Here is a 23,292-nt window from a genome sequence, read left to right on the forward strand (position 1 = left end):
GTCACTTCTGTCGACTGAAAATGACATCACAATTGCTCAGGGCTCAAATAATTAAATAATGACCATGTCAGGTTCATCAATTAGACATTTTACAACACAACACCAATGAAGAGGAAAGACGCTCAATAAGCACAACTTCTGCTTTGCACAGTCTACACAGTAATACTTCTTTCGAAGTTCTCCGTTCCCTCGCTTTTTATTGGTTTTCAGGGTCCCTGTTTCCATGGGTGTCTTCAACTTAAGGGGTGGGGTTTTCATGCAAGCTGTTGGAGATTCGTGAATTTATTCGTGTGTGCATGTGGGTGAGAAATTACTGTTTACCAGAGCTGGGCACTTGACCATTTTTTCGCCGGTCCGGCCGCGACCCTCCACCCTTGACTATACCACAATCCCTATAACCGCAGTTGTCGCTCACGCCGACGCGGGAGTAGAAAGAAACCTAAAAAGAAGCCTTTCACCGAGTAGGCTGAGATGATTTTTGGCCGCATGAGGGCCGATTAGTGGGCCGGACTAAAATCCACTTCCGGCCATGCTTAGTCCAGCCATTTTTTAACATTTGTCAGCCCCCACCCCTCCGCCCCAAAAATGGGCATCCGGGCGGGCCAGAGGGTCCGACCGGTCCGGCCCAGGGACGGACTGCCCAGCTCTGCTGTTTACATGAGTCAAAAAAGCTCCAAACGATTACATTGCAAAACATTTTAGTCACATCACTTTCTAGACTATGTCAGAGGTAAGAACGCTGAGGTCCCCGTGAGGCCCCCCGTCTTGCTTCTCCGTCTTTCCCTCTTCTTTTCACATTTTCTCTTCGGATGCTCATTATAAAATAGATATGAAAGCAGAAGCAATTTATTCATTGCGAGCACATACAAGAGCGAAAGCAATATTATTCATTGCAGAGCAATAACATTTCACATAGATATTTATTGCAATCTAGTAACACTATTGCTCTAATTTGAACAATACCTATATCAATCTATATCTATATATATCACTAAATCACTCAACACATTCAATCCTACCAAACAAGGCAAATGTATGATAACTATTTAATGATTATATATGTGTGTGTGTGTGTGTGTGTGTATATATATATATATATATATATATATATATATATATATATATATATATATATATAATTCAAAATGTACGTTTAAAAATATGTTGTATTAAGATACGGACGTAAAAAAGACGCACTTTTCAAAGGTCTTTACAATATGCGCATGTGCCGCTTGGAGAGTGGGCGGAAGTTATGTCATGAAGTCTCTGCCAGTCAGCATTTGCCCCAAATGTCCACGCGTGTTTCGATTTACGCAGAAAAGACTGACGTTTATTAGTTTTTTTTCACCCTTTTAGGTGGTCGTAGCTGGTCACAAACTAAAGGGCCAACTTTCTGGCGGTAAGTGGCAACTTAAGTGCTCATCTTTTGTTTAGTTTCAGTTTGATAAACACGGTAAAGAGCGGCGAAATGCAACGTAGTTACTAGTTTGATGTTTTAACAATAGGACATTCTTGACACGCATTTTAACCAAGCCGATACCGTGAGATTTGCTTAGTGGATTATGTTATGTCATTAATCTTAAAACGAACTATGATTTGAATGTAGTTTTTGTTGTTTTGTTTTCAAACAGAGCAACAGGTCCGCTGTGATGTTCGACACACGAGTTCATCAGTCATATTACCAAACTTTCCCGTCTACTTTTTTTCCTAAAATAACAACCCGAACAATTGAAAATATTCACACAACTTGTGCAACGATTAAACTTTGACGATAAAACGCTTAAATTAACGCTGTTTGTGTGGTATTTTGAGATTCGCTCTTTTTTCTGATGGAATTTCGCCGCCATCTTGTCTGCGATAGATCACTTGCAGCCCCTAATGAAGTAAACACAAAATGTCACATTTAAAGTTTATTTATGATTAGTGTAACACAACAATGTTTGACATTTTGCATTAGTGAGGTGTGGCAGTATCAATCAAAATTGTGTTTTAATATTTAAAGAAATGTAAAGACTATATTGATACCTTTACAGATCATGATCAGTTAGTATTGAAATTTTTGTATACATAACTGATATCGGTTGGCACTGTGCATTACTCTATAATCATTATTCGAGATACGTGATATATCAATGTAATCAATAGAACATCATTAACTTTTGCCAATAATGGCTGATAAATCAGTCGAGCTCAATTCCTGATGTCAGTGTAACCCACAACATTGTTGCTCGCGCGTCATAATAAATATTTGCATTATCTCTTATCAGGATGTTTACGGCCTTCTCCTCACAGCCGGCCGGGCCTTTGGTCCAGATTTGAACAACATGCAGCTTGAAACACAACGAGGTATGGTATTCCAAATCATAAAAATGTGTGAAGTCGCTGACGTATCACCTGGTGTTTGTTTGCAGGCCTGTCCAGTGAGCTTTTTGAATCCATGAAGGTGTACCTTAACAACAGCAAACGACTGCAGCCCATAATTGGTACCGACAAACGTCCTTAAAGTTATCTTTTATTTCAAGATTTTATAATGGTATTGATTTACTGTTGCGTCCCCGCAGGGCTGCGCAGCATCACGGAATGCGTGAAAGCAGGCTCACGTGGGGGTGGCGAGACCTTGTACCTCTGCGAGGTGTGCGCGTGTCGGCTGAGCAAAGGCGACATGCGCAATCACATCATGGGCAGCCTCCACCGATACAATTACACCGTGAGTCCCCCCTCCGTTCACACTGCCAACTTCCTTGTGTGAAAGGACTGAGGCGGAAACGCGACGGTGAAAGGCACGGCGTAGGCGGCGGAGAACGAAAAATCGGTGCCTCGGACAAAAAGATTTGAAAAATTGCCAGGTTGACTTTGTCCACGCACACATTTCAAATTGGTCACACGCAACAGAGATGCAGGAAAAAGACTGCGGTTCAGGGCAGTGTGAAGGGGGGGGGGGCTCATCAAGGAAGGTTAAAAATGACTTTTCTTAAAAAGTAAACCTACACAACAGTCTCCAATTAAAAATACTAATGCGCAGCTACTAACTAGCTACTATGCGTGGTGCCAGTTTGCTTAACCCGCTAAGGTGCTTCTCTGTTTACTGGACAGAAAGCCTGGCACCCCCACTTGCTGTCGGACGTGAAGCAGAGCGGCGCCGACATGTCTCTGCTGGCCTGGCCCCTGATGGACATCGCCAGGACGCTGGAGGGCAAGGAGGGACCTGGGGATATCAAGGTCTCGTTCATTACAAAAACATTAGCGTTAGCATCGGCAGCTCAAGTTTCATTTGCTCCCAACATGCTCCAAACTCATTATGGTGTCGGAACAAAGCCTACATCGATTAGACATTTCGTTATATTTTTCTCCACGTTAGCCATCGGCATGTCTGATAGCAGTACGTTTTTTTTGTTAGCCTGCTAGCTTGGCTGTTAGCTATCAATTCCATTCTTTTCACTTTTTTTATTTGGATTGCAAATTAATTGCTCGTGCTTCTTTCACTTACATTCTTGCTAGCATGTATAGCATGTAGCACATATGCAACTAGGTGTGATGTTAGCTTAGCTGTTAGCAGTCACATTTCCCAGCATATTGGTTATTTCTTCTTCCTGGTTACATTATTGTTAGCATTTAGCATGTGCGACACCTTGTCTAGTTGTTTTTATGCTTTTTTTTTTTTTTTTTTGGTCTTTTCAAGTTGCTGGAAGTTGAGGATGCTGCGTTTGAGATGCTAAAGGCAGCCAGTGACAGCGAGGGTAATGCTCTTGAATGCATCACTTTCTGTTGATGCATATTAAATGACTATATTCTTTTTAAGCGATAAATTTGGGTAAGTTCCTGATGTACGGAGCCGACGAGCCCGAGAGCCCCTTCAACGACAATCTTGACGAAGAAGAAGAAGATGAGGAGGATGAGCAGAGGGTGGTCACCATTGGCCACGGGGAGGCACAGTTCGCACATGCTGATGGTTCTTGCTGGGCTGGAGAAAACACTCGGAGTTTTGGCCACACCTTGCGCGATCGCTACAAGGGAGCCAAACCTCTCGTTGGTCAGTTCAAGTCATTGTTCCGGTTGCACAGGCGACCATTTTGCAATGAATGTCGTTTGGCACAGCGAGCATTTTGATAAGATAAGATAAGATAAGAATGCCTTTATTGATCCCACAGTGGGGAAATTTTCGTTGTTACAGTAGCAAAGATATAGGTCACACAGGGGCGGCGGCATAATGTGGCCATTAATGTATAACATTGACGGCAAACATTTAGAATCAAACCTATGTAGATATACGCAGTAACATGTGTATATACACATGTGTATACACACCAACCTACATCTACATAAAAAATATGAGGAACACTCATTTCGGCCTGTACATAGTACAGAGGAAAAAATACTCTAAGTGACAGTGCTGCAGTGCTGTAGTGAAATGTAAGGAACAGCATTGGATAAAAATAAAACTAGACTAACAGTAGTGGGGAATGTTGAGTATTGCACGGTATTACAGTAGTGGGGAATATTGGGTATTGCACGATACGAGCTCAGGTGCAGGACTGCACAATTGCACTAATGACCGCCAGTTTGTAGAGACTACACAATGTTCTTGTTAAAGAGTCTGACAGCAGCAGGCAAGAAGGAACGGCGGAATCTCTCCTTTGCACAGCGAGGGTGTAACAGTCTGTCACTGAAGGTGCTATGGAGTGCTGTTAGGGTGCCCTGGAGGGGGTGGTCCCTGTCCCTGAGACCTGTTTTCTGTTGTTTTACAGGCAAAGATTATCAATGTTTTCAAGACATTTTTTCTTTAGAAAATAAGGTTTCCCTTTTTACAATTACTAATAAAAGGTCAACGTTTTTTTGTCTTTTAAAAAATATATATTTAAAAATGTATTTTGAAAAATGCAATTGCATTTTATCACTTTTTACACTTTTATTTTATTTTATATGAGCGCTGTCTTCAATTAAAAATCACTTTTTTCAAATGAAAAATATTTTTTTGTTTTTAATATATGACAAAAGTATTTTTCCAAATATACGTGGTGTCAATAATGCTTAAAAATTAAAAAAAATATTTTTAAAGAACGTTTTTTTTATATTAGTTCTGTCCTGATTTTAAGCAATTAAAAAAAAACAAAAAAAATAAACAAAGCTAAGATGAGTTGTATGTTTTTTGGAGTGTATTTTAAAATATTAAAACAAAAAAGTGTTTTGACACTTAAAGGTTGATTGAAATTAAATTAAGAAACAAAACAATAAGACAAATTTACATTTTGTCTTTTAACCAATATATCATTTTATTTATTTATTTTTTATGATGGGGGGCGGGGTGATCCATGATCTTAAAAAAAGTAAGTGCAATAACTCTTCGTTTGTAACCAGCTGCCGACACGTTTTCGTCCTCTCAGGTCTTTTCAGGGTAACCGAGTGCGTTTGCGAGGAGAACGATCGCACTTACTTCTTCCTGTGCCACTGCTGCCGGACTCGGGTCAACACGCGGGCCTTCATCTACCACGTCAGCAGTTTGAGTCACGTGCACAGCTACCTGGTCCGTACATACACACACACACACACACACACGAAGGAAGGCGCAGAGAGAGTGTGCAACTGGAGTTTAAAGCTGCAACTCTTGTGTTAGATGGAAACGCGGCGCGAGCTGGTGGGGGCCGCCGGACCAAACGTGGGCAACCACACTCAGCTGATGGACTCGCTGGCCGCCAAGGTTGAGCATGAGGAGGGACGAGGAGACATGGAAGTGAGCCTTGTGGACTTTTTAAACCTTCTTCTTTTGCTGCTCAGGTTGACTGCAGTCTTTCAGACATGTTGTGTTTCTAGGTGGTCAAGGCGCCGCAGTTCCTCTGTGGACAACTCGCCAGCAAAAGTTACAAGTGGTGTAAGTACACTTAAAGGCCGGACGAGTTTGAAAAATTTGAAAGATATGAAAGTCATGGGCATGGCAGATCTTTGTGCGTTACAAGCAGTTAGTGATTGGTCAAAGGGTTTGATGCGGTAAATCTATAAAAAGTGTCACAAAGGAGGGAAAAGATTACAGAGATTATTCAGATGGGAAGTCAACCCAAATATTTTTCTTCAAGAATATGTTCTATGCAGGCTCACTAGTTGAAACGAGGCATTCTGATTTAATATTTGTGGAATAAGGGTTAATCCGCCCGTTTTGAGCCATCTCACGGGGCGGCCGTTTTGTCACTTCTGTCGACTGAAAATGACATCACAGTTGCTCAGGGCTCAGGTACCGACCAATCATGGCTCAGCTTCAGAAAACAGGTGAGCTGTGCTTGGTCATTATTTGAGCCCTGAGCAACTGTGATGTCATTTCCAGTCGACAAGAGTGACAAAATGGCCGCCCCCTGAGATAGCTTAAAACGGGTGGATTTTGCTGCTTAACTCGAATTCCACAAATTAATCAGAATGCCGTGTTTCAACTAGTGGGCCTGCATAGAACATATTCTTGAAAAAAAATATGTTCGGGTTGACTTTCTATAGAAGTACAAGTGATGACGTCATAAGGTACCTGCATGGCACACACACTCCTTAATACTACTACTACTACAACAAATGGTTACACTGGTGACTATTTGTAAATTATTAATGCCATCAAAACAACATTTCATTGTTGTTGTTATCCTATAGAAGAATAGGACTGTAGAAATGTTTCAGGCTAAAGCCCAAATTATTAGCATTAAAGTCGCAGTTTTCACAAATATATCCTTTGACAAAAGTCGGGTTTTGCTTTTGAGCAACTTATTTCATCATCTTCCTGGTGCTCCTTTCCAGGCATCTCCAGGCTCTGGAAGGGGAGCTGCCTGACTGTCCACAAGTGGAACAAAGCCAAGAAAGGTGTGTCTTTTTCCACTCTTTTCCCAGTAGCGACTCTTCAATGCGTGTGGTTTTTCTGTTTTGTTTGTGTGGGTGTGGGTGTGTGTGTGTGTGTGTGTGTGTGTGTGTGTGTGTGTGTTTTTTTTTGTTTTTGTTTTTTTTCTCTTCCCTTTCTTCCCGGCAGGAGGCCCCAAAGTTAAGAAGCGGGACGAGAGCGTCCCAGGCAAAGGTCAGGTGGTGTTCAAGGTAAGCCTTCCGCTCACCGAAGGTCCGCTGCTGCTGGAGAGGACGTCGGTCAGCCACGAAGGTCCACCCCAAGACCCTTTGGACCAAGACTTTGACATGACTTTCGACCCAGGCGAGGGGGACTTAAACGTCACTCTCTATTTTTATCCGGCCAGCAACCAACAAGCCGAGCATCCGATTCCCGCCTCTCACCACGAGTGGCAAAGCGCGGCGCCCGTCGCCCAAGAGTGGTTCAATTCCACCTGCCCACAGTGGAACGATTGGACGCCGACTGAAGTTGAAAAGCAAGAAAATCCCCAACAGGATTATCCACCGCCAGTCGCTATGAATCCGGAAGCGTGTCACATGTCGCAAACGGAATTACAAAGCGTTCCCGTGATCCAGACGCCATCTTGGACGCAAGCGTATCAGGCGGGTGCAGGCAGCTTCCCGGGGTACCAAGGCTACGACGCCCCGCCTTGGCTGCACCCCGTGCCCTATTTCCCGCCTGTGTCTCATCTCACTGCACCCGTCCTGCCTGGACCACTCTGACTGTCCAAAAATGATCAAGTATGCAACACGTCAAAGAGAGTATTTTATTTGCATTTGCGATGGTGTACGTACTTATTTTTTCCCCCATCGCCTGGCATTGGTCAAATCTGTATCCCCAGCTTTCAAAAGGGAAGACTTTTTTTTTTATCAACCTTAGAAAAACAAAATCGGAAAATGTGACCATTTGACCAACTTTTTGTAAGTAGTGTTTTGTCTCTCAATGCGTCAAGCTCAACAGTATTTTTTTTTTATAGTGATACTCATCCAAAGCAAAAGGGAAGACTTTTTTTTTTTTTATCAACCTTAGAAAAACAAAATCTGAAAATGTGACCAGTTGACCCTACTTTTTGTAAGTAGTCTTTTGTCTCTCAATGCGTCAAGCTCAGGTGTATTTTTTTTTTCCCCAATACGAAAATTTTATAGAAACACTTTTTGGTTCATGGTTATAATTTTTTTTATAGTGATACTCATCCAAAGCAAAAGGGATGCCTTTTTTTTATCAACCTTAGAAAAACCAAATCTGAAAATTTGACCAGTTGACCCTACTTTTTGTAAGTAGTGTTTTGTCTCTCAATGCGTCAAGCTCAGGTGTATTTTTTTTCCCCCAATACGAACATTTTATAGAAACACTTTTTGGTTCATGGTTATAATTTTTTTTTTTTTTTTATAGTGATACTCATCCAAAGCAAAAGGGATGCCTTTTTTTATCAACCTTAGAAAAACAAAATCTGAAAATGTGACCAGTTGACCCTACTTTTTGTAAGTAGTGTTTTGTCTCTCAATGCGTCAAGCTCAACTGTATTTTTTTTTTTTATAGTGATACTCATCCAAAGCAAAAGGGAAGACTTTTTTTTTTTATCAGCTTTAGAAAAACCAAATCTGAAATGTGACCAGTTGACCCTACTTTTTGTAAGTAGTGTTTTGTCTCTCAATGCGTCAAGCTCAGGTGTATTTTTTTTTCCCCAATACGAAAATTTTAGAGAAACACTTTTTGGTTCGTGGTCATAATTTTTTTTTTTTTTTTTATAGTGATACTCATCCAAAGCAAAAGGGATGCCTTTTTTTTTCATCAACCTTAGAAAAACAAAATCTGAAAATGTGACCAGGTGACCCTACTTTTTGTAAGTAGTGTTTTGTCTCTCAATGCGTCAAGCTCAGGTGTATTTTTTTTTCCCCGATACGAAAATTTTATAGAAACACTTTTTGGTTCACGATTATAATTTTTTTTTTTTTATAGTGATACTCATCCAAAGCAAAAGGGAAGACTTTTTTTTTATCAACTTTAGAAAAACAAAATCTGAAAATGTGACCAGTTGACCCTACTTTTTGTAAGTAGTGTTTTGTCTCTCAATGCGTCAAGCTCAGGTGTATTTTTTTTTCCCCAATACGAAAATTTTAGAGAAACACTTTTTGGTTCGTGGTCATAATTTTTTTTTTTTTTTTATAGTGATACTCATCCAAAGCAAAAGGGATGCCTTTTTTTTTCATCAACCTTAGAAAAACAAAATCTGAAAATGTGACCAGTTGACCCTACTTTTTGTAAGTAGTGTTTTGTCTCTCAATGCGTCAAGCTCAGGTGTATTTTTTTTTCCCCAATACGAAAATTTTAGAGAAACACTTTTTGGTTCGTGGTAATAATTTTTTTTTTTTTTTTATAGTGATACTCATCCAAAGCAAAAGGGATGCCTTTTTTTTATCAACTTTAGAAAAACAAAATCTGAAAATGTGACCAGTTGACCCTACTTTTTGTAAGTAGTGTTTTGTCTCTCAATGCGTCAAGCTCAGGTGTATTTTTTTTTCCCCAATACGAAAATTTTAGAGAAACACTTTTTGGTTCGTGGTCATAATTTTTTTTTTTTTTTTTTATAGTGATACTCATCCAAAGCAAAAGGGAAGACTTTTTTTTTATCAACTTTAGAAAAACAAAATCTGAAAATGTGACCATTTGACCAACTTTTTGTAAGTAGTGTTTTGTCTCTCAATGCGTCAAGCTCAACAGTATTTTTTTTTTTATAGTGATACTCATCCAAAGCAAAAGGGATGCCTTTTTTTTTTCATCAACCTTAGAAAAACAAAATCTGAAAATGTGACCAGTTGACCCTACTTTTTGTAAGTAGTGTTTTGTCTCTCAATGCGTCAAGCTCAGGTGTATTTTTTTTTCCCCAAAACGAAAATTTTAGAGAAACACTTTTTGGTTCATGGTCATAATTTTTTTTTTTTATAGTGATACTCATCCAAAGCAAAAGGGATGCCTTTTTTTTAATCAACCTTAGAAAAACAAAATCTGAAAATGTGACCAGTTGACCAAGTTTTTGTAAATAGTGTTTCGTCTCTCAATGCGTCAAGCTCAACTGTATTTTTCTTTCCCCAATACGAAAATTTTATAGAAACACTTTTTGGTTCACGATTATAATTTTTTTTTTTTTATAGTGATACTCATCCAAAGCAAAAGGGAAGACTTTTTTTTTTATCAACTTTAGAAAAACAAAATCTGAAAATGTGACCGGTTGACCAACTTTTTGTAAGTAGTGTTTTGTCTCTCAATGCATCAAGCTCAACTGTATTTTTTTTTTCCCCAATCCGAAAATTTTATAGAAACACTGTTTGGTTCATGTTTATAATTTTTTTTTTTAGTTATACTCATCCAAAGCAAAAGGGATGCCTTTTTTTTTATCAAACCTTAGAAAAACAAAATCTGAAAATGTGACCAGTTGACCAACTTTTTGTAAGTTGCGTTTTGTCTCTCAATGCGTCAAGCTCAACTGTATTTTTTTTTCCCCAATACGAAAATTTTAGAGAAACACTTTTTGGTTCGTGGTTATAATTTTTTTTATTTATTTATTTTTTTTTTATAGTGATATTCATCCAAAGCAAATAAGATTAAAATGTGTATACCGAAAGCAGTTTATGGTTGGTTGTTAACCACATTTTGTTACTTATGTTAGCTATGTTCAGTGTTTTCCCGTCACCAGTGTTCGTTTTGCACCATGTGATGTTGCTGTAAAAGAAATGTACGTACTGCTGACATAGTTGTATCTTAATGTCAAGTTTGCGTGTTGCATTTGTAAAGCATTAATTAAAAAAAAGAAAACCGAGAGAAATGTGTGTTGAAGTCAAAATGTTTTGAAACTAGACAAAAGCGTTTGATTTTTAATTGAATATCTGTTCATTTTGCATCGCTGGGCTACATGCTGGCGTGGCACTTTAGAGCGCCCCGTTGTCTCCACCACGGGCCTTCAGGGAGATGTTTTTGCTCCTCAAACATAGTTAAGTCATGCTTAGGGTGTGAGGAAAATCCTAGAAGTCGCATCGTTTTCCAGGTCGCAGTACGGGTATTTGATTGACAGTTGAGAAGGCGTGGCTTCAATGTATGTAGAGAACGGTCCCAATTTGAAGCCTATACCGAGCGACTTTTTTTAATCATTCAAATTTTGTGGTGTGTCCAACTCACAAGAAATTTTTCACTTTACAGGGACTTGAAGCTCTGATTTGGACCTGACTCAAAACAGTGGTGGAAGTCTACTAAGGTTGGTATAATGTATGTTCATAATGTCATAAATGTGCTCTGTTTAACTTATTTACCCGATGTGAAAGCAGAAGTGAAAATGTTTTGCAAGTGTAAACATTCTAGGCATTAAATCCTATTACAGCTAGATTGGGCAAATTGTATCCTTTACTGTGACAAATGGATGTGGGAGACACCAATGACACAGGCATCCAGGTTTACAAAAAATGTCTTGATTGGTATTCGTTTGGCTTTTTCTACGTTTTCTGAGATTTTTGGTAACATCACAACACGTAGTCGAGTTGCCTTCTGGGCATTACGTTTGCACATGATGAATAATTGCATTGAATAAAGACTGGTGGTAGTTTTTGTGTCATGATGATGGATTTGTGTGCAAATGTGGGATAAAGAGTAGGGAAATGTAAGAATAATTTTGAAATAGTTATCACACATTTGCTGATTATGCTAAATGAACATATGTTTGAGTTAACTTTGTTTTCTATAGATATTTGTATTGTAAACTAAATCTAAGGATGTGATATCTCCTTGCAATGAATTAATTGCTTCTGCTTTCATGTCTATATTTATCATTTCTCCCCCACATACACTCATATAGATAACAAGGCCAAGTGTTTCCAACGGCTTGCATAAATTCCCCGCCCCTTAGGTTGGAAACACCCATGTAACCAGGGAGTCCTGAAAGTTAATAAAAAGAGAGGGAACGTAGAAAGAAGCGTTCTCCTCACGAGGACAGCGGGAAGCAGAAATGGTGCCATCTCTCCGTTCTCATGAGCTAGTAACAAAGAATTTAGTGTCTTCCCTCTTCGTTTGTGTTGTGTTATAAAAATGTCAAATGGATGAACCTGACAATGATAACATTCATAATTTCTACAAAAGGCCAACACTTTGAGGCATGACTCAAAATTTTGGGCTACTCAAACTTTCATGGCCAGTAGTTGTCAACATGCTCGGGTGTTTCACTGGTGTCTTTAAGCAACATCTTCAGGTCAGCAATTTCCTATCAGGATAAGCAATTTTCCAATACAATTTGTCAATTACAAACACCATTCTAAAATACATGCAATTGTCTAATAGAAAGGCACCGTAAGCAGATACCACAATAGCTTCAATGTCGAGTAGATAAAGGGGCCCAGCAAATTCCATTGGGAGGGGTGAGATAATTTATGACGGTGAGAAAGAACCATGACGAAGGAATGTGCAAATTACTTGTATTCTCTTTTTTTTTTTTTAAATATCTGTACTTTCTACTCTTTACTTTGACCAAATATATTTACGTCAGCAGATTTAAAAAAAAAAAAAAAAAGAGATTCTGCTAGAATAACTTCCACAGCCTCGAAGAAGAGGTGCTGGAATTTCGGCCCGAAGCAGAACTCCCTGTGTCGGCCCGTCCTCACCCACGCGGGCTGACACGCCAGCTTGAACAAATGAAATACAGAGACAAAATGATAAAGAATTTAATGTGAAATCAGAGACTGAATACACACTGTGGTAACAAAAATAGATACAACAACTTGTCAAATTACAGCGCGTCCATGCGTTAACAAAGTGACACTACGCGTCAAAAAGAAAAGTGCATTTATTTTGTTGTTCTTGCTTTTGTTAAAAATATATATTTTTAAAGTTCATAAACGAAAATGGCGTGGATGGCAAGGAGGGTACGCGACGTATGATTGGTTAAAGGTGTCGGCGTAGGTGGGGAAAGGGGGTCCGGTACACAAGCGTTTGCTCGTTCTGTGGTGGGTGGCGCCCTCTGCTGGACATGGCACAGCACTGTGGTAGTTCCCGGGGAGGAAATCCTCCGCAGCCCCGCGGAGGCTGCACTTATGAACTCGCGGCGTGGAATGGTAAAAGTGAGGATGCTGTCTTTGTACGGGCACGCTGGCTAGTGGTGAGGTTCTATGGGCGGGGGCTGGGCTGTCCCGTTTCAGCAGGGACTCGATGGAGAAGGGCCCGCTGAACTTGACCTCACAGCTGATCTGGACGGAGGGCGGCGGCGGTGACGGTGGCGGTGCTGCTGCATCCCCCTTGCCGTCCTTACGCCGGTCTCTCAGCTCGGGGAAGAAGTCCAGGTTGTCCTTAAAGTGACGGCGCACCATTTTGGCGGTGATGCAACTCAGGTCCAGCTTCCAGAAGTTACGCTTGCTGCCCAGGGAGTCGGGGAACAAAGGAATCTGTAGGGGGCGACATGTAGGCTTGTTACATTTCGGGTTAGGATTATTTTTATTTCAGTGATTCTAAATCTATAAAGTGCAGTTGTATATAAAGTCCATTACATGTTCATTTACTCTTTAAGAACGGTTCCCTTTTAAACATTATTTGACAGTTCAGCAGTGTAAGCAACACCCAAACGTTTGTCTCATGAAAGTATGCTAACACAGAATGCTAAACGTCACAGAAAGACTAATGAATACAATGTTGCGGTACTTTTAAATATTTAAAGGGGAACGCAAGGCCAACCTCGTGACCAACCCGGAAAACAGTTGAGCCACGACGTCCGCAATGCTGAGGGCACTTCGACGGCAGAGGGCAGTATAGGACAAAATGGCCGTCCTATTAATTCTCAATCCACCCACACATAATTAATCAGAATAGTAAAAAATGCCATGTCTGGGAAGCTGATAACTGTTATATGGAGCCAATATTCATTTTCTTAACTTTCTTGGATAGACTTCTTTGTTTACAAATTCTAGCAAAACGTTCATGGAGCATGTCTTAAAATATTCAGTCAAACCGGAAACAAGTAAATAGCTCCCTTGAGTTTCTTGGTTTTCATTTCAAACCAAAACAAAAAAAGGTGCTGCCCGGTGTCAGCAGCATTTCCTATAAAGTGAACTGAAATTTGAGTGAACAGTTTTAAATTGATCTGTTATCAGACGTCAAGATTATGTTTAAAAAGGCTGATGCCCGTATTTGTAAAAATGCAGAATATCGGCCTGGTTGAGTTTAGACTAGTGGGGGGCACATAAAATATTTAGTACCTAGTTCTTGTATAATTGTACATCTATATTAACCTAATGACATCGATTATTTGAACTGATCAAAGCATTGATTAAAATTTATTTGGTGTTCTTGCCCCTCCTTCTCAGGCCATCCTGCCGATTAGACATTTAAGACAGCTGGATTGGCTGTTTTTTTTTTTAAGTTGAAGTAGTGAGGGTGAAACAGTTTGTCAACCAGCTTAACGTTTGTTTGTTTATTTTAATTTACCTTTTTGTTTTGAAGCCCTTTGTTGAAAATATCGCCGCTGCGCTTAACAGGTTAGTGAGTCACAAACCTCCTTGAAAGCTACTCTTCCTTTTTTTAATGCAAGAGTAACCGTAACATAAAATATTATGAAAAAAAATTACAATATTTTGAATACACAGTTTTTAACTATTTTTTTAACTTACTTTTCCATGAACTGAATTTGTTTGATTGATTAAAAAAAAATGAACTGTGGCCCTAGTGCACAAAAATGGACTTGTCCTCATCTCGTCTCTATTTTTGTTTTGTTTATTCCCTTTGTATTTTTTTTTTTTTAGACTTTCCTGCAGGAGCGTCTTACCTTGACAAAGCACACGTTGGTGGACAAACACACTCTGACGTTGTTCTCGACGGACTTCCTGTCCTCTTGGACCAGCGGGCCCATCCTGGCCATCAGCTACAAGACATCACATCCAGGTAAGAAACAACTTAAGATAAGATAAGATAAGATAAGAATGCCTTTATTGATCCCACAGTGGGGAAATTTTCGTTGTTACAGTAGCAAAGATATAGGTCACACAGGGGCGGCGGCATAATGTGGCCATTAATGTATAACATTGACGGCAAACATTTAGAATCAAACCTATGTAGATATACGCAGTAACATGTGTATATACACATGTGTATACACACCAACCTACATCTACAAAAAAAACTTCTCTGCTGTGGAGCCGATCGTGTGCGTGTGTAACCTTCTTACCTGTGCGAAGGTGAGCATTTTATCCGGGGCGTCCTGGAGGATAACGGCGATGCGGGCCAGATAGGTGGTGCTCCTCCGGAAGACTTCGCGGCGCATGCCTCGAATGCCGGGAGGAAGCTGAGCTTGGAGCTTGTTGCTGGAGGCGGACATGATGCGTGGAGGGACCTCGGTCAAATCGGGTATGAAGAGCTCAAATTTTGGGGCTGGGCTTTTAAGGCCCGCCAAGACAATGGAGGGTGTGTGCACCCGGCTGCTAATGGGTAGCTTTTGAAACTCTGATGGGTCGTTAGCAGAGGTGGAGTTTGTCTGCGTGGACACTTAGGAGCTCCAGTTAGCCACTTTAGAAAAATTAGTTTTTTTTCTTTAGTAGAAATACTCTGTTAACCTAATTTATGTTGGTCACAACATGGAGCTCAAGGCGTCATCATGAAAATATTCAAAGTAGCGAAATTTAACATCAGAATGGCCATTCAAGAGGTTGAACATGTTCAAAGTGCTCATATTCAATCTGGATTATGGTTTCATCAGCAAGGCCACCTTATGTGCTGCATCTAAAAAATACAAAAATACAAAAAAGTGCTAGCTAATATTAACTCATTGTATCAGCATGGTCACTTAATAAGTTCTATTCCTCACCTGCAATATTAAAAAAATAATAAAAAAACGAGTCTGGTCCAAACCAGGGTTTTTAATAGTTTGGGATTTTTCATTAGTTAGTTTTTATTATGTTGACATTTGTTTTATAAGTCAGTTTTAAGCAGTTTTTCCTCAGCAGGTTTGCTGTTTTTATTCATTTTTATTTTTTGAAAATGCTTCATTCTAGTTGAGTTTTTATTAGTTTTAGTATTAGTTTTATGTATATATTTTTTTAAATATATGGAGTGTTTGTCAAGTCCAATATTAAAAATTGGTCACTAAGTATAGTGTAATAAAGAAAAGTACACCACAATTCTCAAATGACAGTTTGACCGCAATACCAAAATACATTTTTCGTATAAAATGAACACCGAAATCTCCCGTTTGAGTAGCAGCGCTTCGGCTTCTCTTTTTCACCATCGGACACACTTAATGTTTTTTTTGCACATTTAACTTTTCCATACTCACCTGCGCGTATGCCTCCCTCACCATCTGAAGCGTCCTTCTTGTTGTTTCCGCCCAGAAGAGAACATTTGGCATTTGGATGAGCAATCTCATCCTTTTGTTGTTCGGTGTGCTGCATTTGCATCGCTGATCCCCTTTCAGCTTGGTGCGCACAAACAACACTAAAACACTTTACGCCGTCAAAGGTGCTGCTTTCACCTGCAAAGTTGCATATTCGGGTGAACGCACACAGATGCAAGTGATCGGTCAATACTGGAAACGAGGGGGAAGGTGGTATTTGTGTTGTCACTGACCCCCGCCCCGCCGACCCCACCAAAAAGAATGTTGCGCATTTTATGACTATTAGTTTCCTATCCTAATGGTTTTTCTCATGTGTTTCAGTTAAAATAGTATATTTCTGTATATAGGCAATCTGCTTTGAATGTGGTGCAGTAGTTCAGCAAAAGAATCCAAAGTTACTGAAATGATTTAAAAATGAGCTATTGAAAAATAGTCATTTAAAAAAATATATATATTAGTATTTGTCAAATAAATTGGCTGTAGTTGCTTTTTAGATTTTCGCCTATTGCTGTTTCCATACATTATTGCATGCCAACTATAAAATATTAATTTAGCTGATTTTTTTTTTTTTTTACCAATTTCTTTTAAATTAAAGAAGCAAATATGCACACTATATGTTGGGACTGTGCCGAGTCACATTTCCACCAATTTGTGTGCCTTGCAATCCAATTGAATGTAAATAAGCGCACATGAAAGTCTTCCTTTGACCTTTTGTGAATGCAGCTGAGATGAGGTGCAAATCGCAGGAATGCAGCTGAAGAGCCTTTCTTAAGATGTTGTTCTGAGTGGAGCACTCGTCAACGCATTTGCTGCTGCCTTTGTTTGCCACAATGGGATTCGTTTCTCTCCAAACACGACCTGCGCGGATGGAAAAAGTGCACCGTCAGACTGCCTTTTACAATCGAAACACAAGAACGTGTATCAGTCTTTTAGTCCGGACATATTTATTGAGAGTGATACAGTATGTGCCAACATTTTACAGTCACCTTGCTTGTTATGATAGCTAGATAGATAGATAGATAGATAGATAGACGGGTTGCTAGACTTTCAAAGGCTAAAAGTGACTTTGGCTAAATGCGGCACATTTGAGTGACTTTTACTGCAGAATTCGGCTCAACAATTGATTTTTTTTTTTTTTTAATGAACACCAGGCTCACCTCCACGTATGCACACAGGAATGATGTCGTCATCAGTGAGCTGCAGGTATAGATGAATGTACGGTTTACAGCGCAAACAAGTCGATTAAGACCTATATCTTAGGACGCTATTATTCAAAATTTGTGATTGTTTTTTCGTTTTTTTTTAAAAATAATGTGGTTTTGCCTCGTAAACACCAGATTTGATACATTTTTGGAGAACAGAGGCTGCGAAAACTCATTTCTGCGCATGCGCCATAAGTACGATGATTTAAAAAAAAATATACATTTTTTTTCTTTGTAACCATTTAATGGTATTATATTCCTGCTTGTATATTCATAAATGTACGGTTAACAGCACAAAGTAGCCAAGTAAGAGCTATATTAGTGGATGTTGTCACCTGCAATAATAATAATATTAAAACGGTCCGATGATGATCAGTCAGATTGAATGTCCAATTTATCTTAAAACCGTGTTGTTGAAAGAGTTGGATGTATATTTATTTATATCTGATTGTAAAAATCGGAAATCTGTTGAAATTGTCTTTCCATTTTAATGTTTTCAATGTTTCTACATTTTTATTTATATAAATACTCCTGCCGTTTTTTGGGGTATTTTTCTTTCTTTCTGTTAAATTTGCTGTTTGATTTGTATTATTTCTCTCCCCTGCGAAGTTTCAGTATGTGACGTACATTTGTTAATACTAAAAAAAGTGTTAAAAACAACAACTTCGTCTTAAAACCGCCGTAGTCACTTCCCCTAGCTGTTTTGACCCCCTCTGACCAGTAGAGGTCAGCCTTGTATAAAATGATATCACAATCCCGTTATGCAGTTATGTCATTCCCATTTGTTGTTCATTTTCCCCGAGTCGCAGGGTGGTCTTTATTCATCCCCCGGGAAAGCCATCACGACCTTCCCTCCTCGCCTATTAAACGTGCCATAAACATTTGGGCTAATTAGATATAAAATCTTGTACTATAGCTCACAGGCCCTTTCATCCATCACTCTAAAAAAAAAACCTTATTTAGAGATGATCAGACCCATGTGGCAACAACAATAAGTATAATGCAGGATTTTATGAATCATGTGAATTTATTGACCAATGCGTTTATTGTGTTGTGTACATGTGAGTGATCCGACCTGCAAGTTGCAGAAACCTGGCTGTCACCCCCACCCACCACCTCTTGATGAATGACCCAGCCGGACCACGTCCCCCCACGCCGAGCACCCCGGCTATCTCTCCGAGTCCGCGCTGGAAGTGTGAGGAGAAAACACGCAATTTGGCAAGGAATCTCATCTCATTCCAGGACAGAGGAGATATGATCATCTTATTTAGGAGGAGAATAGTGTGGAGCAGGTCTCCCTGAAAGGACAAAATTGTAAATATTGATCCTCCAAATGAAGTGTCAATCTCCTTGGCTGTGATTATTCCCTTGTCCAAGAGTGGGATTAAAAAGGAAAAAAAAACTGCTGTTCATTTTGGAATGACCACTTGATTCCTGCAGATAACACAACATAACGACCAAGTTCATCTGAGAATTAAACTTGCTTGCCATTAAGTCATTATTCATGGTTTGTTGAAGAACCTGTTGCGGTAGAATTTGGCCCGGTTTCTCGTACTTTAAATTTCATAAGATTTTTTTTTACGTTTCTTTTATATATTAACTCATTCCGCTTTGTTGGCGTTGCACTTGTTTGGAAATGTCGGCTCTTGAAAGCCTTTGAATGAATGATAAATGATATTCATCACAAGATGACAGCATGGTTAAAGGTAAACACTGTCATTATTGCAATAACTTTGATAAATATAACATTTTTAAAAAGACAAGATGGCGGTCAAGTTTACTTTGTCTTTCTGTTAGCAAGATAAATTGCGGTTCTTCTCCTCACTGAGCTAGCACATGGTTAAAATATTAACCAAATAAGTATGCTAAAAAAAAAACGTCAAAATGAAATGCAGTTAAATTGACAAATATGTTTGAAATGCACTTATGTGAATATTACAACCAAACGCTATTAATTTGATCAGTTCAAGAAGTGCTGACTGACATTAGGATTTGCACGCAAACTGTCAATAGGGGGCAGTATTTTCTTGTTCAAATCCTGATGTTGTTGCCTCATTATTTAGGGGTGTCATTCAGGCTTGTGTTTGTGTGTGTGTGTGTGAGGGTCACACATGGTCCACCCCTTCGATTAGAGCAGCTCGCCCCTTCAGTAAAACTAATGGCGCTCATTTCAACATTTGTCGCCGGTTTTCCATCGTTTGTCCGCATCGGTAGTGTCGACTTTTAACGGCAGACGGTGCATTATTTGACTCCGCGGTCATATCAATACGTCCACTAATCAGCCCAATCAGCATTTCCACCGCACTTAATTGATTGAATGGGCCTCAATTGGACAAATGAGAGAGAGTGGCGCTATCAAAAGTGTGAAACACAAGGACGACGACTGCCTCAGGCACTTTTTACTCTCCTTTAATTGCCATTTACAAAGTGAGGCCCGATCACTATTTGTTTTATTTAGTTAGTCAGGGCTGATGCTAATGTGTCGTGCTAACACGCAACAAAACTACCGAGTTGACAAATGTATTGTAATGTGACTTATTTCTGTACATCACGGTTCAAATAGTTTTGAATTTTTCACGATAGTGAGTTTTTGTTTCGTTTTGAAGTCAGTTAATTTGTATCAGTCTTTTAGAGCAAGTTTGTTTACGTTTTCCGAAAATGCTTTGTTTAGTTTATTCGTTTTAGCATTATTTGTAGTTTTTTTTTTTTTAACATACTGCATGGTGTATTTGTCAAGTGCAAGATTAAAAAAAAAAAAGTCACTTTAAGATTACATATTGTCTAATAAGGTAAACTGCAATTCATTTAAAATGAACCCTGAAAGCTCATGTATGATATTAATTGACAAAAACAAAGGACATTTTCGCTTGTTAGCTTTAGTTGCTTTTATAAACGTAAGATGTCATTTCTGTTAGTTTTTGTTTTTTGTTTTTTTCAAAGCATTTTTGTTTTAAGCTACCTTTTGTTCACAAAAATGTTTTTTTCAATTCTAGCTAGTTTTTGACGACAACGTTGTTGTACATAAATAGATACAACATTCTCAAATTTTCATGGTGTAACACACAAAGAAGCAACTAAAGTGGGCGTCATTTTTTGCAGAGGATAAAGAATATATGCTTATGAGTATTGCGTAGCTATATATCCACTGTAACTTAAACTCACTTCTTGAATTACTCGATGAAATTGATTCATCACCCAGCCCTAACCTGACATCATCAAGCGAAGATGTGTGTGTGTGTGTATATATATATATATATATATATATATATATATATATATATATCGCTAAGTAGATTTTAATTCACTAGTATGTGTGGTGCTTGGGTTTAATGAAGCGTTTTGTGCTTTTGTTTGCCCATTTTCGTCTGTTTGATCACCACTTTTTAACTTTGAGCACCCGGCTTTTTATTTTATCGGCTTTTCCGCAACGACACGTCGGGCTGTTTGCTAATGATTAGCGGAGATTGTCTGGGCTGGCTCGTAACAGCCGCGCTTAAAAAGCCATATTTATTGTTCCATTTACAGGTTTTGGGGGCTAATCGTTAGCAATTAGGATTGTGTACTCGTGTGCGTGCGTGCGTGTTTGTGTGCGTTTGTGACACTCACGTTTGTGCCTGTCGCCCTCAGGCCGTGACAAAGGTCCATTACCTTGTCTGATCTATTAGTGCGGACTAAAAGCTGCATTAGGATGAAGTGGACACGCTTTTTTTTATTTATTTATTTATTTTTACGTGGAGCATTCAGTGCCTTGCATGACCGCATTGTGGCTTAAACGCCTTTCAGAGGTGGAAATGTGACATAAATACAAATACCTCGACTTAAAAGTGACCCAACTGAGTTTTTCAAGATTGTCGCTTGATTGATTTTTTTTTCTTTTTTTTTTTTTTTTTTTTTGTCTTGAGTTGCAGGCAAATATTTTGGCATAAGATGGTGGGTGAAGTTTACTGTCAAACTAAACAAAGACTGCATCGACAGTGCCTTACAAAAGTCTGCTTGTGTAATGCTAACATTCAATGCAAAATGCTATAGACAGGCTAACGCAACTAGCATTGATGATAAATAAACCTTTGAAAACATATATTTGAATACAACAGTATTCACAGGCATGTATTCTTTATCCTCAGCGAAAAATGACCAATATTGTTGCAGCTAATATTACCGCGATGGTCTTCTTTGTGTCGTCATCAAATCTACAAGTTGTCTGTTTTTTAAAACTGCCCTCTGGAAGTGAAGTCACGTCATGTTTTAAAGAACCTTCCAGCAAGCATATTGTGTTGTTTGAAACAGTTGCCACATAGATGATTGGAAGTTGCTGGTGTCCAATTTCTGCCTAGCAACAAGTGACCAATATTTTTCTTTTGTCATTGAGGCACCATTTCTGTCAAAATTTCCTGTCTGCAAAACAGTTTAAAACCAGTCAAATTTCCACGAAAATATATAACCCTTCTTTCCATAAATGTGCAGAGCGTGCGCTTGATACCAAAGATACAGAAACTCTATTCACCTACATCAAAGGTGGTGTGGCGCCATTTATGCAAATGAGACGGACGCATAAAAGAAACGCCATTACGAGCTCGCACAACAGAGCCGAGCGACTTGAAAAGCGGCGGAATACATTTATGACGCCGTCATAATCAGCCTCATATTCAATTATTTTCTCGTCATTTCTGAGCTCTATTTTTTTTTGTTGTTGATAAATCTTAGTAAATGGTAAAGATGAAAGAAGAACGTTTGATATGCAGAGAGGCCTCGTTGCATTTGAAGTGATCACAACCTTACAGTAAATGCAAATGGCCGCCTGCGTAAATTGGATTGAAATCAAAAGGTGGCGGCAAAAAAAAAAAACAAAAAAAAAAAAAGCCGGTACACGACAAAAAAGGCGAGGGTGGTCAAAGCCGAGGCTTCGGAGACCTCCTCTGATTGATATCCTGCGCGGGGAGCAAATCGAACGAGGGCTCGCATCTGCCGCATGATTTATGCCCGCTCGCCTCGTTGACATCATCACTTCCCCTGATTGAGAGGCAGACACGGCAGTTAAAACTGGAGCATCGCAAATACTTCTTGCCAAAGCCAAGACGGCGGTGTGACTTAACCTGGTACTGTTTTTACGCAAAAAAAAAAAAAAAATGGTGGGGCTACACCCGAGTAAATAGCTCGACAACTTGGCTGACTGCCCTACAGAGTAAAGAAAGGACAGGGAGAAACGGCGTTCAAAAACGCACGAATAAAATAACTATGAAATATATACTTCATTACGTATGATTGGAAAAGCTTTATTCAGAACAGAGCCGTTGGCCGAATTTGGGAGGGCGCTGCCCCATTTGCTCCGCAGACAAAGTACCTCGTAATTTTTTAAAATATGAAATAAAAGTGTGGGGCAACAATTACGTTGGATATTTTTAAGTACGTAAAACCAACACATTCTTCTTTTTCCTAATTGGTTTGCCACTTGTTGCCAGGCAAAACTCACCCTCGACAACCCTCCACACTGCCGCACACAGCAAACAAAGGAAAGGGATGGTCGGCAGACAGGAACGGGTAATATAAGAATGACGTAAGATTCACAATATATGTATGTTACAGTAAAGCTAATATAAAATGCCTCTGCTAGATTTGGTAGGGCACTGCCCCACCTGCCCCTAATGCAAAATTTACCAGGTGTGATGATCATTTATTCAAATGATGAATGGAACCCAAGTCTTGAGATTAGTTGTCCAATTTAGATGTGCTCACTAATTAAATTTGGGCTTTTTTCCCCCTGCATTCGGGTCCATTAATTTGACTGTAACCTTTGGCTTAAATGAACTTGTCAGTGATCTGCAGGGAGAAGTCATTTGTCTGCTTAAGACACTTGTAGTCAACGTCTTTCCTTT

General features: G+C 39.3%; 2 protein-coding genes across 12 annotated transcripts; one reads left to right on the plus strand and one right to left on the minus strand.

Annotated features, from left to right (window-relative positions):
* Positions 1-1,251: 1,251 nt before the first annotated feature.
* Positions 1,252-19,151, plus strand: LOC147131928 (uncharacterized). Of its 10 annotated transcripts, none has more exons than XR_015082049.1 (17): positions 1,252-1,399; positions 2,268-2,346; positions 2,412-2,483; positions 2,562-2,707; positions 3,094-3,219; positions 3,680-3,737; positions 3,800-4,030; positions 5,382-5,521; positions 5,612-5,728; positions 5,809-5,866; positions 6,769-6,831; positions 6,995-7,605; positions 11,060-11,114; positions 14,635-14,773; positions 15,067-17,178; positions 17,369-17,420; positions 18,486-19,149. XR_015082049.1 is itself a non-coding variant. In XM_086014359.1 (13 exons), exons 2-13 carry the CDS (start codon positions 2,325-2,327, stop codon positions 7,329-7,331), a joined length of 1,215 nt encoding a protein of 404 aa, XP_085870485.1. In that variant the 5' UTR covers positions 1,252-1,399; positions 2,268-2,324; the 3' UTR covers positions 7,332-7,477. The 10 variants fall into 10 exon arrangements, 2 of the variants coding, with proteins under 2 accessions (XP_085870485.1, XP_085870484.1); XR_015082052.1 differs by having other exon boundaries at positions 15,067-15,235; positions 18,486-19,145; XR_015082047.1 differs by having other exon boundaries at positions 17,369-19,151.
* LOC147131929 (forkhead box protein I3-like) lies at positions 12,619-17,076 on the minus strand. 2 transcript variants are annotated; one of them, XM_086014362.1, is made up of 5 exons: positions 16,926-17,076; positions 16,161-16,355; positions 15,057-15,192; positions 14,658-14,753; positions 12,619-13,284 (listed from the first exon to the last, which is right to left on the minus strand). In XM_086014362.1, the coding sequence occupies exons 3-5, from the start codon at positions 15,150-15,152 to the stop codon at positions 12,736-12,738; spliced, it is 741 nt and encodes a 246-aa protein (XP_085870488.1). In that variant the 5' UTR covers positions 15,153-15,192; positions 16,161-16,355; positions 16,926-17,076; the 3' UTR covers positions 12,619-12,735. The 2 variants fall into 2 exon arrangements, with proteins under 2 accessions (XP_085870488.1, XP_085870487.1); XM_086014361.1 differs by having other exon boundaries at positions 15,057-16,355.
* Positions 19,152-23,292: the final 4,141 nt, after the last annotated feature.

This window comes from Filicampus tigris, chromosome 18, assembly GCF_054856515.1.
Source record: "Filicampus tigris isolate MCC_2025a chromosome 18, RoL_Ftig_1.0, whole genome shotgun sequence".
In the NCBI taxonomy this organism is placed as follows: domain Eukaryota; kingdom Metazoa; phylum Chordata; class Actinopteri; order Syngnathiformes; family Syngnathidae; genus Filicampus; species Filicampus tigris.

Coding starts and splice junctions, on each gene's coding strand:
- LOC147131928 (XM_086014358.1), top strand. CDS start 2,325: ATGCAGCTTGAAACACAACGAG. Junction 5,522..5,611: donor GTCACGTGCACAGCTACCTG/GTCCGTACATAC, acceptor CTCTTGTGTTAG/ATGGAAACGCGGCGCGAGCT. Junction 6,832..6,994: donor GTGGAACAAAGCCAAGAAAG/GTGTGTCTTTTT, acceptor TCTTCCCGGCAG/GAGGCCCCAAAGTTAAGAAG.
- LOC147131929 (XM_086014361.1), bottom strand. CDS start 15,206: ATGTCCGCCTCCAGCAACAAGCTCCAAGCTCAGCTTCCTCCCGGCATT. Junction 14,754..15,056: donor AAATGCTCACCTTCGCACAG/GTAAGAAGGTTA, acceptor GATGTCTTGTAG/CTGATGGCCAGGATGGGCCC. Junction 13,285..14,657: donor CCAACGTGTGCTTTGTCAAG/GTAAGACGCTCC, acceptor CGCCCCCTACAG/ATTCCTTTGTTCCCCGACTC.